We start from the raw sequence: 18,991 nt of genomic DNA, 5'->3' as shown, positions 1-18,991 counted from the left end.
AGAAAACAGAAATTCATTCCGCTATTAATTTAAAAAAATTGAAATAAAAATTACACAAATAATTCCTTCACAAAACATATAAAGTTTAGAAATGTTGCTATACTCAATATTTTGGGCCCAGGAAAGTCACTGTTGTTTGAACAAAGCAAATGAAACAGAACAAGAGCAAAAGACATGGAGGAAGTAGGGACCTAATAAATGACATTTACATGAGGGGTGTTGTGTCTTCACTCTGTTTCTTCTATCAAACTTTCCTTGAAATAAAAATGTTGCTTCTACGAGAAAAATGTAGCACCACAATATATGAAAAGGGTGGCTGAATGGGAGTACACAGAAGGTTTCCAATCTTGAGCAAGCATTAAAAATAATCTGTCTGTGGTGTTCTCATTACCAGGGCATCTTGCTGCATGGGTATTTGAAAATTTGACACATCCAATGGTCATGCAGAAAACTAGAAAAGGCTGTCTAATGCAATTTTGAATTTTTTCAGATTATGATTGGGGCAAAAAACTGTGTAGTACTTGCCATCAGAATGCTATGAAGTTTTCTAAAAGTTGTACATGAGTATAACTTAATGGTACACCATGAATGATATTCGAAATACTTAAACAATTATAGAAGAAATAAAAATGCAAAATGAACAATGAAAAGCATGTTATAAATTAGATAAACTTAAGATTTGGAGAAATTTCTTGAAAGTCATCAGTGATGTGAATGCCTATGTTTTTAGCATTTATTACATGCAAGAACTTATATAACCAAAGCTGATCCTACTCCTCTGTGGATAGGCAGACCTGTCAATAGTCTATTGCAACTTGCTGACGCTCTAAATAAGAGTTTCCCATTAGTCAGGTGCATGCTAATGCTCATTTGATAGACCTCACATTGCACATGGGGCATGCATTTGACACATCTCAGAAAATAATGACTCAAAACATGACCAAAATACTGAATAAGGTACCTAGTATGTAATAAAAATGCTATAACAGAACACAGATGACAAACAGTCTGATATCACAAAAATCTGGAATGAAAGCTCTGGCCTGGAGATGGAACAATCGATTTAACTTATTGTAATAGCATGCACACAGTATGTCTACTGTTTTATGAATTGCAATGAGAGAGGATCAAAGTCTTGTTTCACATTGAAAAGTTAAAATTGTCTGCTTGCCAACTAGGACTTTAATGGCAGAAATACATTTAAATATGAACTACTCACTTGGTTAATAACTAAAGTAGTTGTTGGTTTAGGATAATATTTCTGGTAATCAATGTTTTTCTCTTGCATTATACCTATATATTACTCGATGGGTGAATATTAAAATCAAATTCCAAATGGAAACTGTGGACAAGGTAGGTGAATGGCATTGCATGGAAGAAACCTTAAGGTACATTTTTAGAAGAGCGTAACCTGATGAATGAATTTATCGTGGCAACAGCAAAACTCCACCCATTTCCTTACAATTGTTTTCTCTCAATATCATTTGATACAAATGCTTTTTCCAAAGCACTTCAATAAATAGAAAACATAGCCACCTACCTAGGATAAATCACCAATTTGAAAACACTAATAACATAAATTGAAAAAAACGAATCCATTCAAACCCTTTCTCCAATTTTCAACAAAAATACAATGTACTCTCTTATTTTCCATCTTCAACGAATTGTCTTCACTCTATTTTCAAGCAATTACTTACAAAATTTCTTTAAATTCAATTACTTAAATGAATTAAAACTGAAAACCACTGCTTATGTGCATCAAAGATGGTACCCCAACTATTCAGAAATCTTGTGTATACCTAATTAGGTACCCTGCCGTGAAAGAAGCATATACTATGGGAACAAAGCAACAACTTCCCATCAAATTTAAAGAACACAGCCTGCTTCAAATACAATAGACCAAGAAAACTCCACATCAGCAAACATCTAACAGAAACCAACCATTCCGTTTCTCCCAAAGACATGATCATCTTTTAAAAAGTCCCCTTGATCACCTCCTTGGTCCTTTCCAATGCATTTTCTTCCAAACATTTGACTTCAGTTTCAATTCAGACCTGGTTTCCTCCCTCCTCTTTCAATATTTCTCATGGATTTGACCCATCTGATCCTTCCCCAATTTCCCTGTCTTCTATTCCCATTCCACCACTCTTCCCCACAGACTATTAGATAGATAAAAATTCTTTATTCAGAAAAAAATTGCGACCATAAGGTCCTATCTTCCATTTAATCCTTTGTCAAGTACATAACAATAATAATAGGAAGTGATATAAATGAAAAAAGAAAAGAATGGCAATTTTAATATTTAAAAAACCATAAACACAGTTATCAACCCAAAGGTCGGTTTGGTAGGTGGTGATGGTAGAGTTCACCCAGTACTAAGCCCAACATGTGGTGAAATTCACGCATCAGGGTAGGGGGGCCAGTTCCTTTCCTTGTGACGACTTTGGTTTTCCAGGAAGGAAGATCTGGTATCCAAAAAATCACATAGCTTGAGTGAATCTGAGGGTGCCTAGAGGGACTTGTCTGGGAATCGAGCCCAGGCCCTCCAGTCAGTAGTCCAATACTCCGCCCCTGGACTACCACGACCAACAAAATATAGGCATGTGATTAAAAAAAACGCATAGGGTGGATTATGAACGTGCATTGTGAATAAATCATAAATTTGGAGTATCCATTGTAGTTATTACAATTGAAGTACATACATGTATACTACAATGGATCACTCATAGAAAATAGCAAAATTACACATAATACACAAGCAAACAGCATAACTTTCAGAAGAGGTTAAAATAAAACCTTATTACTCCTACAAGCTCACCCTAAGAAGCTGTGAACATCTTCAAGTCAATAAAGTAGTGATGTCGGCAATTCTACTAAGTACAGCCATAAATGGTCCTCTTTCTGCATGAAATGCACATCACAGCAAAGTTCCAAATTCATTAATTGATTATTAATTCAAGGCATTTAAAACTTTATTTTTGCACATCCTTTATTGATAAATTCCCATTGCAAATCGAAAAAGTTACCCGTTTATTTTGTCCTGAACTTATTGCGCACTTGTGTCGAGAATTACAGTCAAACTTTGGACTGAGAAGCTATCAACAAATAATGGCTAAAGTTGACCCATGGATAAGATTTCATTTGGAAAATCCCATAACAATGAGATTTTGTCCAAAGTATGAAAGGGGAGCATTAGTGCAGTGTAGGAGACATCAAAAATAGACCCCAATCAGTTCTGGGTCATGGTATTACAAGAAGTGTTGCCAGATTTAATAGCTCATACCATAGGGCTTAAGTTTGTACTATCTATCTCAATTCTCTTGGGTAATTTTCATTCAAAATGTGTTTCTCCAAATTTAACATTACTTTGAATTTTAGTCTACATTACGACCACCATTGAACAAAATTCTTCTGTGTATTTCTTCAATGATATACCAATTCCATACACTATGATCGACAAGTAAAGGTGAAATTAAGAAAAGCCATACACTTTTTACTATTTTATTTTAACAGAAAGGAAGTACCAGTGCAATGATAAAAATAAGGTCCTCCCAATTTTAGGGAATCATCTTTTTTTAACCAAAACATTTTTTTATAAATAAACATTACATCAATAAAGTATGCGCTTACATTTTCCACATACATAATTGACAAGTCTTCATGGATGGCAAAGAGGAGATGACATTTCTATTTGAGGATGAGGAATTAAGAGTACACTTGACAGAACACCTATATACGAGATGGGTGCCCTAAATGCAGATATATATTTGTCACCCTATTTATTGGGGCACCCAGGACACATTGTTGAATAACAAACAGTGATCCCCTACGACACATGTGCGAGGGTTCAGGGCACAACAAACCCCCGTAATCATGACTCTGGCAGGGTTCAGGGTGATGAAGGATCTTTAACCAGCCATCATGTTAAAAAGGTTTTTGAAAATTGTGTTTTCCAGGTCCCATGTGCAATCCACATTTGAGTGAAACCAGAGTGAGTGTGGGACATTTAGAATAAATGGTGGTGGTCCCTAAGAGGAGCACCAAAGGAGGGAAACAGTCAACACGATAGATCTTTTATGCAAATTCACAGGAGTTGGTTAAGCCTAAGTGGAAAGGATTTCATCCATGCTTAGAAATTTGAACTTTTATTTAAGAAGTTTCCTGATGTCAACAGAGACCAATCCAATTCACCTAAACTCAGCTAGTGCCAATTCAAAACAACACTCAAAAGAGTCGATTTTCCATGCTTCACACAAAAAAATAAGAAATGGTACACTACATTAACCGAGCAGTACCCAATTATCTCAATACTTTAAAAGATTAATCCTCCTTTCAACAAACAGCCAATAATCTTAGGCAGAAAGTTAGTTATATTCAAAGTTATGTCTCTATTCACTCAATGCCAGTAATTTTATGCATGAAAGTTAATGTCGCATCAATTTTGAACAAACTTGAAATCACTCATAACCAAAGCAATCAATCCAAATGTTGGTTGGTTGGTGATAATTACGCTCACCTAATACTCTGTCCTACACGGCATGTGTGATTCAAACATTAGCAGGGTAATAAGAGAGGCTAGCTCCTTTCCCTTAGATGCCAGAGGTTGCTCAGGAAGAACTGGTACCCAGAAAATCACACCTATTGGGTGAAGCTGAGAGTGTTCCCAGGAAATCCTTTGGAATCAAGCCTGGACTATCCGGCCAGTAGCCCACTGCTGTATCCACTGGGCTACCATGCCCATGTGACTCATATCAATCAATGTTCATCCTTCCTTGAAAGGATAATTACCTTTGAAGGTTAAGTTGTATTCACATGGATTGAATTCATATCTAATAAGGACAACAAGACATGGCAACTGACAAACAAAGAAACATTTTGCAAGCAGGAATTCTGCAGGATTACCCCAAAGAATGGTGAAAACTAATGTGAATCGTATGAAAGCAGCAAGAAAGGGCTCGTTGATGCAAATTATACAAAATGTTGCCCATACATTCCATACAATCCTTATAAACATTTTTTATTACCCTGAAAACAAGAACATTTTATTCATTATGCAGAGACTGTTATTATTAATCACTGCAGTCACCCATTTCCAAAAATACTCTCACACAGAAAAGTATGAACAACTGAACTGTTTTGTATATTTAATTCTCAAAACCTTTTGTCTCCAAATGGAGACAAGGAAAAAAAAAATGTTATCTTTCTAAGTATGCATTACTGCAAGACTGATGAAACATTATTGAAGAAATTAAAATGGACCCAAATGTCAAGAGGTTGGTCAGAGTAACCATATGCATTAGTCTCTTGCTGAAAGGCATCTTAAAGGGGATCACTGTGTATGCATGCACTTATATCCATCAAAACGTATATGTAAACTGAAAATACTCCAGCATTGCCCCCAAGCTAAAATATTTCATGAAAAAATATTAATCTTTAAACCTTTCAGTGCCTTCGAGAAATAAACATTTATTTCAGCACACAAATTTACTCACCTACAATATTTTTTACTGCCAGCAGTAAATTATGTTATTACACACTTTACATATTACAACATATGCATTTATGAGCAGAACTGGCTCCCTGGGTGTGCAGAATTCAAGAATTTTGGAGCACCAACTTGTAGAATTTTTTTTTTAAGGTTGGCGATATTGTGGATGAAAACTGTCATTCATTGGTCTCTCATCAACTAACAGAGGTATTACAAAAAGGAGAGTTTCTATTTAATTCATTGGCAAAAATACACAATTTGATTGTTTTCAGGTGCATTTTGCACTATCAAGACATGATTGAGCCAGGCCTGCTTCTTATAAGTGAGTGGACTTCTTACACATTAAGTACATCAGAACAAGAATAGACTAAATCAACATAGACCAGGTTTAAAAAAAAACATAAAAAATGCAAATGAGCTAATCATGTTTTTATGGAATTCCTCCCAGATTAAGGGAGGCAAACCTCCATTCATTGCTTTCCAGTTGGTTTCAGCATTTCTACAAAGAAAATATTACTTTAGACGAGAAGCATATGAATTGTGCAGACAGCAACACAGTTCAATTAACATGGAGTACTGTAAGGTAAATTCTTGGCCAAGGCTATCATTTCATCAAAAAAAACCAACCAAAGGAGCATTAAGTCTCTCTCAATTTGTATGCAACTACATGTAAGAGAAGTATGAATCAAATGCAATTCATGATAGTGAGACAGAGAAAGAAGCTGCAATAGATATTGAGTTATCTCCTTCACTCATCAGAATAGCTGACTGAATAAGTGCAATGACTACATTAATTGCAAATATGTATGTAATATGGACACGGGCCTTCTCTAATAATTCTTTTAGTACATGAAGAGAGAGATATTGATTTGGTTTCAAAAGTCACGGGGTGTCATCCAAAAATTTAAGTATTAGAAATTTTTATTTGATCCATACAAAAAAGACTGAACTTTTCCACAGATTTTTATTATTACATACAACACGTTTCACCAGCTTGCGGCAACATCAAGTACTGCCACAAGTCAGTGAAATGCATTGTACCACGTCGAATCTTAGAGGGAGTTAATTAGGAGCCACAACTGTTTTCGAGCTGAAAAACGAAACAATCCCAATTATACAAAACCACACCTTTCTATAGTCGATTAGAGACAACTAGTTATCACCAGAGGCATTCCAATTGCGATCTAATTGATGCAAGGCAGATAATAACGACTGTGGTGATTAATTCACAATCTCTACGCAAGATGGATTTATATATATATATATATATATATACACACACACATATATATATATATATATATATATATGTGTGTGTGTGTGTGTATATATATATATATATATATATATATATATATATATATATATATATATATATATGTGTGTGTGTGTGTGTATATATATATATATCAGGCCAAATTATTTATGGTCCTTCATTTATGTCACTATTCAATGATAATATTTAACTAATATTTTTAATGATTAAAAATAACACAATTGATCCTTAGACCACACTTAAAAAACACTAAAACTCGAATAACCTTGAATTGCATCTTATTCAGTCAACTAGAACTTACTTCAAAACATTCTTCTGAAAAATCAAATAGCCTTATTCTCAGATGATTCGCTCCTTTGATTTCACAAAATATACCAATATTGATTTACAGATGATTGAGCCAACATGAATGAAAAATTAAATATTAGCCAGCAACATGTTTACGCCATTATATTTGCAAGATGTAAATGTTCTGGGAGGAATATTCCGAACAACATTAATTTCTAGCAACTAGGGTAACTTAATGTATGAGATGCCTTGATATAACTAACTTAACAGCTGTTCACAATGTTTAGGGTACATCTGTGTCTGACAGGAAATCTACAACTTCACAACATCCTTGACAATTATAAAATTCCTAGGTAATCGTGCAAACAATTAAAAATGTTGGAAGCCTTGGTGAAACATCCATGATTGGGTTATGTGCACACTTGAAAAGGAAACATTGTGCAACACTCTCATGAAAACAGCTTCAATGAAGTATACAAAATATTAAAAAACATTCATAAAGATCTTACAGTTCTTAAGGATAAGAGTATTTTCTACCATGAAATCTGAATGTTCTATTACAAGTGTGACAAATATTTTCTCTTGGGCTCCATTTAATCTAGATATACATGATGGGAATTAAAAACAGTTTGCTTCTCATGACAAGAACATACAGAATGTTTTCAAGTAATGTCCAACTCTCCAAAATGTTAATGTACAATTCCATCACCTCTCCTCATGCCTTACTTCTTCTTAGACATCCATCGCGTATGTCATCCAAAATACATAAAAAACTAATGATGAGAATCATTCAAAAGACAGAAAAATATTTGGCAAGGGTAGGCCAGAGGTCAGTCCTCTCTAGATGGATCAACACTCACATTTCCTGCCATCCATTCAAAGTTTAAAATGAAAATAACTCAAGTAAACCTAATTCAAATATCAAACAATAAGAAAAGCCGATTCCATACAAAGTTTACACAATGCAGTGTAATCACTCATCACTCATTCTCTCATTGTAGAGCAGTCAACCAAAATAAAAAAACACTCATTCTTCCTCAGGACACTTCAATGCAACTGCAATCCTTCCGCATACATTCTTACAGACGGGTCCAAACGACCCTTCCTTTCTTCGACAATGTGGAGGCAGAGACGAGATACTCACCAACTTTCTCCTCTTATACACATCAACAGCGTGAGGTGTGCAAAACTTTAAAAAAATTTCTCCCATAGAAATGGGCAAACTCGGAGAAGAGAGACTCAACCAGGCAGCCCCAGTTGACCCCTTCCACCTGCCATGTGCACAGCCAGTTGCATCTATTAGTTCAGTTCCACAGAGATTTCGTTCCTTCCCACTCTCCGTCTCCCTCCCTCCCTCTCTCTCTGGCATGTCGTGTGTGTATTTGTATGCCTGTGTGTCTGCTGCGTGTATCTGCGGGAGTGTGCATTGCGTACGCTCAGAGAAAGAGAGGGGGAAGAGACATAGGGATTGCCCACACACACTCACGCACACACACACACACACTCACTAAAGCGCGACCGCCCGCAGGAACGCCATGATGGCAGCACTTAGACCCCCAGCCACGGGAATCGTCACCACCCATGCATATATTATATTCCTGCTCAAAATGAAGAAAGAATGTATCAGCACTCCAGTAGTTCACCACTAGACATTGAGAAGTGAAATGAAGCACAATGCAGTGCTGGATAGAATTACCATGCTTTTTATCATAAATTTCCTCCAGAATATGTTTAAGGGTACTAGATTGCACTGACTGTATTTGGACTGATTTTAATATGAACAATATGAATATCAAGGTAGCTAAAAAATTTACAAGGAAAATGAAATATCTGAGATGCCTGGAAACATGAATGGACAATGAAATAAATGAAAAAGTTTTATGAGTAATGAAAATCCATAAAAATAAAAATGAAAATATTTTAAAACCATAAGAAAGAACAAAACTACTCATCACCAACAGCAGGTGCCCACACACAATTTACGGCTTATGGCCAAGAGAAATGCACCAAATTTCGAGACCTGATTACTTTATTATTGTTTTGTATTACTGCCTCTTATTGTAAATGCTATATTTTCATTGGATTATAACTGAGGAGACAAAGGGGTAGTTCCACATATTTTTTCTAATGCAATATAAAAAGTGGTGATTTTGTGAGGCATTTTCAAGTTAAAGAAGAAGTTGATTGGGAAAACAATTAAAAGTGTAAAATGGTGTTTGTGGGGATGGGCTTCAGCAGAGTTAAATTTCTTGTGGCCAGTAGTCCCTCCGTAGGGCACATAGCCAAAGGCAGAACATGAATAAGATGCACAATGGCTTCAAGGATTCTTACCAAATTATTGAGTTAAATCAACTATTAATTAAAAACTACAGGGCTCAGCCCACAGCGTTGATTGTCATGCACAGCAGGGGAGGAGGCAAGGACTTGACAGTCAATATCACTAAAAAATCCTTAGATAAAAGCAAATGGCAGCAGAAAAGATGAAACAGAAGGAACACCACAATGAAAATAGAAACATGGATTGATAGGATGACTTTCAGGACAGGAAAGTCGAAAACTACCAAGCAAGATATGGAGAGACAAAATATAGACATACTAGACAAGGGCAAGGTGAGATTGAAAGGTACTTGGGAATATTGGTGTGATAGTTATAAGAAATATACAGCAGAGGGGATGAGAGCCAGTGTGGGATAGCCATAATAATGAATGGGAAACTGGGACAAAGGGTAAAGAATGTGGTACGGGCAAATGAAAGGAATATTATTTTTAGAAATCAGAACAGACCCACTCAATCAAGAGGCAATCCATTTGCCAAGACAAAGCTGACAAGTAGTCATAAGGAAGAAAAAGTAGACTGTTTACACGATAAGTTAGACAAAATTATTTCCAATGAATCAGAAAAAAAAGTTTGATAGTGATAGAGGATTCGAATGTGGTGCAATGCAAAGAAGGAAATAGGAGAGAGGCGTCACCGTATGATTTTGGAGGAATGACCATGTGGAGAATAGCTTATGAATAACTAACACCTGGCATGAACAACACAGTATACGTAGGTATATATGGAAAATACTGGGGGATAAAGGGAGGTGTCAATAAAGAAAATATAATTGTAAAATAGAAAAAAAAAAGATGATAAGATGCCATGGATCTCAGATGAGATGATTAGGGAGATGTATGAAAGACAAAAAGGAAAAACATGCACATGGCATTTGGGTGACAATAAACTGAGGCAATCAACTAGCAAGGCAAAGGACACATGGTAGAAAGAGTAGTGCAAGTATACAAAGAGTTTTCAGAGGCAGAGTGAAATGGGCAAAGTATTCAGGGGGAGTGAGAACTCTCAGAATTTAGGGGAGGAAAATGATTAAGCAATTACAGATGCAACTCGTAAAATATTAATGAAAGAAGAAAAGATTTTAACAATATAGAAAGGGTAAATGGAGGAACTATACAGTAATGATAAAGGGCCAGGAAGTTTGGATATAAAAAGTGAATTTGATGCTGACAATGATAGCTTTGTACCAGGAATGCTTGACTGTGAGATATAGAAAGCATTAAAAGAGATGAAATTAAAGCATAACAACCCTGCAAAGCTATTCAAGAATTTGGGAAAAATGGAAATGAAGAGTTCTTGTGGAATTTCACTGGACTTTTTTTTTATATCAGTATTGATATCAATCCCAAGTCGACTAAAACTAAATTGACACCTTATTAAAATATGCAAAACAAATACAACAGCTGCGAACAAAGGAAAACATAAGAGAAAGCTCTTTACATTAGAAATGATTAATTAAAATGGTCCATGACACCAATGTGGGCACAACAGTCAACTTAGCTCGATCCCACTGGCCTTATTTCTCCTCTTGCCTAGCACTTTATCCCAAAGCTGAGAGAGCCCACACACATCTTCCTGGAGAACCCAAGCAATGTGACATCTACTTATGAATCCCATAACCTAGAGACTCCACAAATTTTTGAATTGGTATATTTCTTGGAATCTCAAAAATGAAATTTACTCTTTCCTCAATGATTTAACTGCTATTAATAATCCATGTAATTGTTAAATTTGCTATAATTTCAAATTAGAGAGCTCTGTCCCACTGCTCTTCCACACAAGCCACCACTGGTTCTAAAGAAAATGATTATTAGGTCAGATTAATCAACAATTATTCCAGAAGTTTGTTTTAATTCATTTTGTTGTGCAGATTTGCCCACTTGATTAGTGCTTAGATTAATTCTATATTCCAGAAATAGTCTTGGGTGTCACAGTCTTTGAAGAATGTAAGCACAATCATGATGATAAATGTGAAGTATATATTTTATTGGTTAAGCAGCAATGCTTTATAACATAGTTCAAGTTGGGATAATTTAACATCATATGCTGTGCTCAGTAGAAAGTTGTTTTTCTTGAATTCTCATGACCATTTCAAACAATTCCTCAAGATAATTGATTTCTTATCACGCAAGGACTATAAAATTTGTCAAAGAAAATTTTTTTCTGGTTAAGAAAGTTAAATAAATTATATGTCATGCCAAATACACTCATGAAACCTTTAATTTACCTGAAGAGTTTCCAGTCAACACCCTTTTTGCTTGAGCATGCCCACCCAACAAACACCACTGACCCTACTTTGCAGTGCGTTGTGCTGATCGGGAGTCCAATTTTGGAAGCCAGCAGAACAGTTGACGCAGCACCAATTTCAATTGTAAAACCCCTGGAGTGTGACAAGACAACAAGTTGCTCATTATCAACCAAGGGCAGGTACGCCACTATCCAAAGAATGACTTTTTACTTCAGCGGCACTTGAAAAAGCAATTGAATGCATTCACTATCAAAACAACCATATCATTAACTATGGTATACACCACAATGTGCCTGTAAATTTAATTACATACTGTTTTAATTCTTGACTCTTTTATTAGTTCTTAAAATGAGAATGATACTAGAAAGTTCATACGGACGAATTTATGCAAGTTTGACATCTTTTCTTGGCAACTTCTGCTACTTCACATTTGTTTGCACAATAATAGAAAGTATATCTTCAATTCTATACATAAGTGAATGGGTGGACTAGTTCACCATGCATAAGTCAGTGCATGATAAACTGCCAGTGGTTTCAACTTAAAGTTATCAGATGCATTTGTTCCGAAGCAAAAATGTTAATCAGTCTATCAGTGCTTTGAATCCTAATGCACTCTTCTCTTCCCTTCAGATGATTGAGGAAAAGGGCATTCTTTTGCAAAATAGTCTAGTCTCATCCACGTCAACAACAAGCAAAGGAAGAAAGGAACACCCCTCAATCATTGCTTCGAATTCGAAATGGAACCTCGAAGCTGCTTCTGTGAGCTTCTGCTTCTCTATCAGTTATTGCTGATTCACCGCTGTGCAAAATAACACTGTAACTACCGTTTAAAATTATGAAACCAAATTATGGAACTGGCTTTGAATGATTCAGAATATTCCCCACCTTTGTCTTTGATTCACTATTTCAGAGGTACAAGGTCTGTCCCAAAGGTAGTAGAACTTACTTTTTCCTGGACGGACAGGTGGAGGTTTAGTTAAAGGAAGAATACAATGTGTCTTTCCACTGTCCTTTATTCACGTACAACCGGTTTCAACGCTCAAGCATCATCATCAGGTGGTGGTTTCTCTGACTGGGTTCGAGGGAAGGGAATCTCAGGAAAGGCTGGGGGCAGTTGGGTCCCAGCCTTAACAAAGTGCAGATCGTTCCTTTGCGAAACCTCTGCAACATGACCTTGTTATGCTCCATCATGAAACCATTATTGGAACGGTACTATGCCATCAAATGTTGTATGAAAATGAGCAAAGCCAGGAAAGAGACTCACGTAATGCTCAAGGCAGCTTATGGTGAGGGTAGATCGGGTGTTTTTGAGTGGCGCAGGTTGTTTCGGGAGGTTAGAGAAGATGATGAAGACACCAAACTTTCAAGATACCTTTTGACCTCAAAAAGTGATGAAAATCTTGAAAGAGTGAAGGTTTTGTTGGACAGGGATCGCAGAGTACTTGTTCGCATGGTTTCTGATTAACCTGGCATCTCTAAAAGTGATGTGCATTGACTTGTGACCAAAAACATGGGCATGAGGAAGGTGTGTGCAAAGTTGGTGCCGCAAGTGCTATCGGACAAACAAAAGAAAAATCACATGCGGATCTGCCCAGTGCTTCTTGACCAAATGAGTTCCAAGGATCCAAATTTTTTAAACAATGCCCCACCAGACATCTTCCTCTTCCTTTGCCTCAAATTCAAGCTAAAAGGACATCAACACGGAATGCTCGGTGGAGGCGACTACTTTTGGGACAGGCCTTGTATATCATTTGACTATGTTGAGTCGATCTATGAAATAAGCACTTTTTTCCATTTCCTATCATAACAAGCTACACAAATGAGTGAGTTTTTTTGCAGAAATGCATTGCAGATGCAACAAAACTCATTTACCCTTTGCTCTCAATAGTAGTGCACGGTCAGTAGACATTGTGAAAGTAAATTTTCATGCAATGTCACTCCGACACTCTCAGTTTTCAAAAAGCTGTATCACTTTCAGTTTATCCGCTAAACTTATACTTTTCCTTAACCCTGTCAAAAAAAGTTAAAAGACTACAGATTATATGAATCTTCCCCAAATACTTCTCATGTAATGACATCTTTTGGATCAGATGCAGACAAAAAAAGAATAAACATCACACTCCTTTCATTTGCTCCAATACTTTTTGTTATAATTAATACATGAATCTCTCTGTGCCTGCAGAAAAAAGACCAAATAAAATTTCTTATTAAAGTAATACCAAGTAACAAAGCTCTCTCTGCAGGAGTGAAAAACTGAGCACTATCTATGCTACGTTTATATATATACCATTACAAAGGAACCCAATTTAAACTCTAGTGAAAGTGTGCAAATCAAAATTGCACTAAACAAGTCACAAAAGAATTACATTTTACACCTAAACACACAGCCTAAGCAGTAGTTGGACTTCAATATATCAATTAGCTTTTGTTCTCCGTTGCTCGATGCCATTAGAATGATTCTGAGCTAGAAAATAAGAGCAAGCTAACCAAATGCTAAAAGGTCAATAGCAACAGTCACTTACGTTGAAGGGGTGATTTTTGTTAAGTCTTCACCAATTGTCTGGATCACACGGCGACCCCACAGCCAAAGTCCAACAGATATCCCAACACCACCATACAAAAGAATATAAATTGGAGTCTCTGATTTCTGATGCACCGAGCCCTCATGGTATATCAGCCAGAGGGCAATCAAAGGACCAATTGCATTGCTGTCAAGAAAAATACGATTAAAATCAATACACTTCACATCACTTGGCACTTAACTATTAACACTTAACCCATCATTCAATAAGTCCCGGGACTTATTAAATGGTATATTAACCCAACTTTATATTTATTGATATTTCATCAACTACCTTGAAAAGTAGAAGTCCCAGGACTTATTGAACGATGGGTTAATGCCACATGAGTTATTGTAATATGTAGTATGGGAAAAGGGCATATTTGTGTCATGCTAAGGGTTATGAGTGAAGTAGTATGCAGTGCCTACAAAGGAAAAGACAAGATTAACATCAAGAGTCTACTTAGACCAGGGCTCTGCTCCAAAGTTTCCAAGTCTGTCCTCAGAAAACAACTTGACTGAGCATACCATCAGAATCTCATCTGAAATCTTGAGCAGTATTATGAGGGAATGGGCAGAACTGAGAATGGTGGAACTACATTTTTCATGCTCCCACTATTTCCATCATATTAACCAATCACAACACCAGAGCTTCAAGATTTGGACATGAAATACCCGTATGAAAGGAAAACTGATCATATCCATGAACAGAACCAGGTCAATTATTAATAAATTCAATTTCAAAGAAATTTTGAGAGATACCACAGAAGTAACTTCAAATGGAATCAACTGCTAATGCACATTACAATGCAACAATTTCAAAGCATAAAAATCATTCCCCAAGACTGGGATGATAAAAATTTCGTGATATCCAGGTCAACTTGAATGATTTGTACACTTCTACACTGTTGCAAAAAATCAATGATAGGGTACATCATTTTTTCAATCAAGATACGTTTAAATTAGAAAAAAAATTAGCACTGACATCATTAGTGTTGGTTGCAATAATAATTTCAGGTAGTGTCCTAGACCACCATAATTAAAAATGATTCCAAGAACAAAACCTAGGGACTGAGGATTTGGGCATGGCCAAATTAAAGGACATAGCTTACGCCACAGATGGAGACATTATAGAAGGGCAGAAGAATTACAACTACACAGTGAAGCTTGTGACCATAAAACACACAGATGCCATTGAATGGTCATGGGACCAAGCACATCAATATCATTTTTCGACTTTGACAGCATAACATAAACCTGGATAAGAATGGGATGTGGTAGTCCCATAATTAGAGCATTGGACTACTGACCAGAAGGCCTGGATTTGATCCCACTGGACACCCTCAGCTTCACCTAAGCTGTATGGTTTTTCAATTATCAGATCTTCCAGGAAACCATAGCCAGCACAGGAACACCCTCCTAATGGGTGAATTTTACATGCCATTGGGCTTGGCCATAGGAGAGCTCTACCCTCAATTGTAAAATCAACCATTGGGCTGATTACTGTGGTGGTTGATAAATAATTATACTCACTATTCTTTAATAGCTCATCTGGTTATTAATTATGTTCCATCAAGACAGTTTTATGAACAAAAGCCTTCCGAGACTAAAACGCAATGAAAATGCAATACACAGGATTTTGAATCTCCGACCAAATGCCCCAAGATGCTCCAGAATTCCCAATCAACGCCAGATTTATACGCCACTCAAATCTTGAAAAAAAAAAATATTGGCTGCAATCACCTGTTCCTAATATTAACTTTATTAAAACACTTTGTTATATTATGACTTTGTATCAGTATTCAATATTCTTTTCTTGTTCAACTTTTTAAAATGCCTATGTATATATGTGTTTATAGTAAGCTATGCCATTTTGTAATTGGAATCTTTCAAAATGGAAGGAAAGAAATAATGTACAATGGGACCACTGAATCAATAAATATTTTCATCATTTTACTCATATTCACTGCCTTTCAGGAAAATTAAGCACGTCATGTTTCCTCCTTGGAACTTTAAAGAAAACATTGGGCAAAGATGAGCTAATAATGCTTTAATAATGCCTTTATATTCAAATATTAAATATGGCATAATTCTCTGGGGCTCATGCCCTTTCTCCCAAGTTATATTTAAACTCCCAAAGAAGGCTATTCACATCATTGCATCTAAACCTCCAATTTCATCGGCCAATCCAATCTTTCAAGATCTTGAGCTCCTACCTTTCCCCTCCATATACATCCTATTCACAGTAACACACATGAAACAACATCCGTCAGACTTCTATTTAAATTCTCACTAAAACAGTCATCACACGAGAACCCAGTCAAACCTGCATATCAAATACAATCGAACCAAAGCTGTAAGCCTTGGACAAAAGTCAATGGTACTAAACCTATAAAATAAATTACCACAGAAATACAAATACATAAGAGACGTAAACACAGTTTAAAAGGCAAAAAAATTTCTGACTGAGAAAAATTATTACAGTGTGTCTGATTGTTTTAACGATAAAATATGACATATGAGTAAAATGATACCTATGAAAAGACATATGTATATCTGTACATGGTAAAAAAGCATGTATGCATAAATATATGCATACAAATTTCTTAATCTTCTCTGCACATAATTGCTCTGAACTTCATTACTATTTTTTTATGTTATGTGCTTAATGCTATTGTATATAAATCATTGGACAAATAAAATTATTATTATTTTTATTACTCCAGGGCTGTTTCTGGATGCCATAGCCACAACACTGCCCAAAGGCCCAGCTTCTGCATGACTCCACGAGAGAAAGCCCACTACCCTGCTCTCTCTCTCAAAATCCCAATGCAATTCTAAAACAACTAGATTCAGGTAAAATTAAACCTTAGAGAGGCATACCTGACATCATTGCCACCATGGGCAAATGATCCAAATGTTGCCGTTAGGATCTGCAAGAAAGAGAAGAGGCTGGCCACCTCAGGGCTGTCCACATTCTCTCCTTCCCCATCAGCCAGCGTTCCATCCGCTCCAGACCTCCCTGCCTCTGAGTCAAACGACTGTCACGCACAGGAAAAACATAAAGATAGTTCAGTGGGAGTGGAAAATGACAGCTCATCATTGTAATGATCCACTGGTTCTATTTTATGACCACAAAAAAGCCATTGACGATCAACAAATACATATAGAAGGATTAACTTTTAGATTTCAAAACATATAGTATGCTTCATTTCTGAAACAAATTTCCTTTTAAGTTATAATCCTTAAACTATATAATTTAACTAACACAAGGAGCAACTTCTCATTTAAAAGCTTAATGAGAAATTTTCTTTTTTTCCTCATTCTTTCATCCAAGAAATCACTATAAAATCATCACTGGGCAGTTCCATGCAACATATAATTGACCAATGAAATAGAATAATAGAGTGGTTACATTAGACTTACCCCAGACCACTCAAGAGTTGCTTCCTTGCAAAGCCTTATCAAACAACCCTAATTTTGGATATTAACCTGAATTCAGAATAACACCCTAAAAAAGGTCATTTATTTAAATGATGATTTTTACTAATGGTGATGATCTCTCAATTATATCTCACCTTGCTCTAGCCTAGGACCAAACAAATTTTGCAAACCAATGTTAAAAAAACAGATTTGGGACACTCAGACCCTAAACAATACTGTGTTCCCCAGTGTTTGAACAGCATTTTCAAATCTGAAGTTTTTCAAGAGCCTCAAATTCATTCTTCTTCGTACATTAGGCCAAAATACAGTATAAAATTATCTTAAGGATAGCTTTCCATTCAAGAAAAAATACTTTCCATCTTCCTTGCCAATGGGTTGGCTTGGTGAAAAAATGGAAACACCAAGGCTTTTAAATTAGAATCAAATCTGAATCATGAAAACCTGATCATGAGAAACAAATCTTCAGTTTTCCACAAATTTAAACTTCCACTACATTTCGCCTGAATCTGTTGAATATATATGAAAACCTGAAATATCATACAATTTTATTAGACTCTTAAAGATATTACATATTCCTTATTATAACTTATGAGTAAAATAGACAGAATTAAATAGTGAAGACACATTTATGAGCTGACACCTTGATACTATTTTTATTGAGTGAGTACTACTAAAGTTTCGTATATATCAAGGCATGAAAACTTTACAGAAAATAAAACTCCCTGTCTTTAACATGGACTTCTCTCTCTTCCTCAATATTTCTCATATCATTGCACCCTGAAATTATATTAAATAGATAAAAACAATAGCCTTAGTTCATATGCTGCACTGTTCCGAAAAAAGAGGGTATTTCTTCCACTGTCGAGGGGTCCAAAAATGCAATCTGTCTCATCTTAGAGCATTCAGACAAACATTCCACAATCAAACCCAAGAAGAATCAGTGTGATTTGCACTGACTTATTCTGCTCAATCATGCATTAACCTTAATCCCATCATGACAGTAGCCAAAAAACACATTAATGCAGGCCAGGTGTACCACAATGCCAGGAGATGCAACAAACTTTCCTGAAACTCATGTGAGAAAGATTGGTGATGAACCTCCACCTGCAGTATCACTTCACCTACCACTCAACTAACAACTCTGCACCCAGTCCCTTTCCTGCTAAAACTGACACATCTGCCAACAGTTACTAAAATCTGATAGGCAATGTGCTAACCTTGGTTCAGGGTGCTCACCCTTTTAATATGAATAAGATATGCAGACCATGCTTACTCATAACATATACAAAAACATTCTCTGTGAATTGAAGACATTCCAAAGAATGAAAATACCATGCAGCAGCCACTTAGAA

General features: G+C 36.1%; 1 protein-coding gene across 5 annotated transcripts in view; it reads right to left on the bottom strand.

The window, feature by feature from the left end:
• Positions 1-6,894: 6,894 nt before the first annotated feature.
• The window catches only part of NaPi-III (Na[+]-dependent inorganic phosphate cotransporter type III), a 222,310-nt gene continuing 210,213 nt past the window's right edge, over positions 6,895-18,991 (bottom strand). For all 5 annotated transcript variants that reach the window (XM_071586965.1, XM_071586966.1, XM_071586968.1 and 2 more), the window contains 4 exons: positions 17,079-17,236; positions 14,158-14,343; positions 11,615-11,767; positions 6,895-8,650 (listed from right to left, as the gene is read on the bottom strand). In XM_071586965.1, the coding sequence (XP_071443066.1) occupies positions 8,560-8,650; positions 11,615-11,767; positions 14,158-14,343; positions 17,079-17,236 (588 nt within the window). In that variant the 3' untranslated portion in view covers positions 6,895-8,559. The remainder of the gene's footprint in view (positions 8,651-11,614; positions 11,768-14,157; positions 14,344-17,078; positions 17,237-18,991) is intronic.

Source organism: Hetaerina americana, unplaced genomic scaffold (genome assembly GCF_022747635.1).
Source record: "Hetaerina americana unplaced genomic scaffold, ioHetAmer1.1.p SCAF_28, whole genome shotgun sequence".
Taxonomy (NCBI): Eukaryota; Metazoa; Arthropoda; class Insecta; order Odonata; family Calopterygidae; genus Hetaerina; species Hetaerina americana.
The sequence above is the reverse complement of the archived record's forward strand: the minus strand, read 5'-3'. Positions and strand labels throughout refer to the sequence as shown.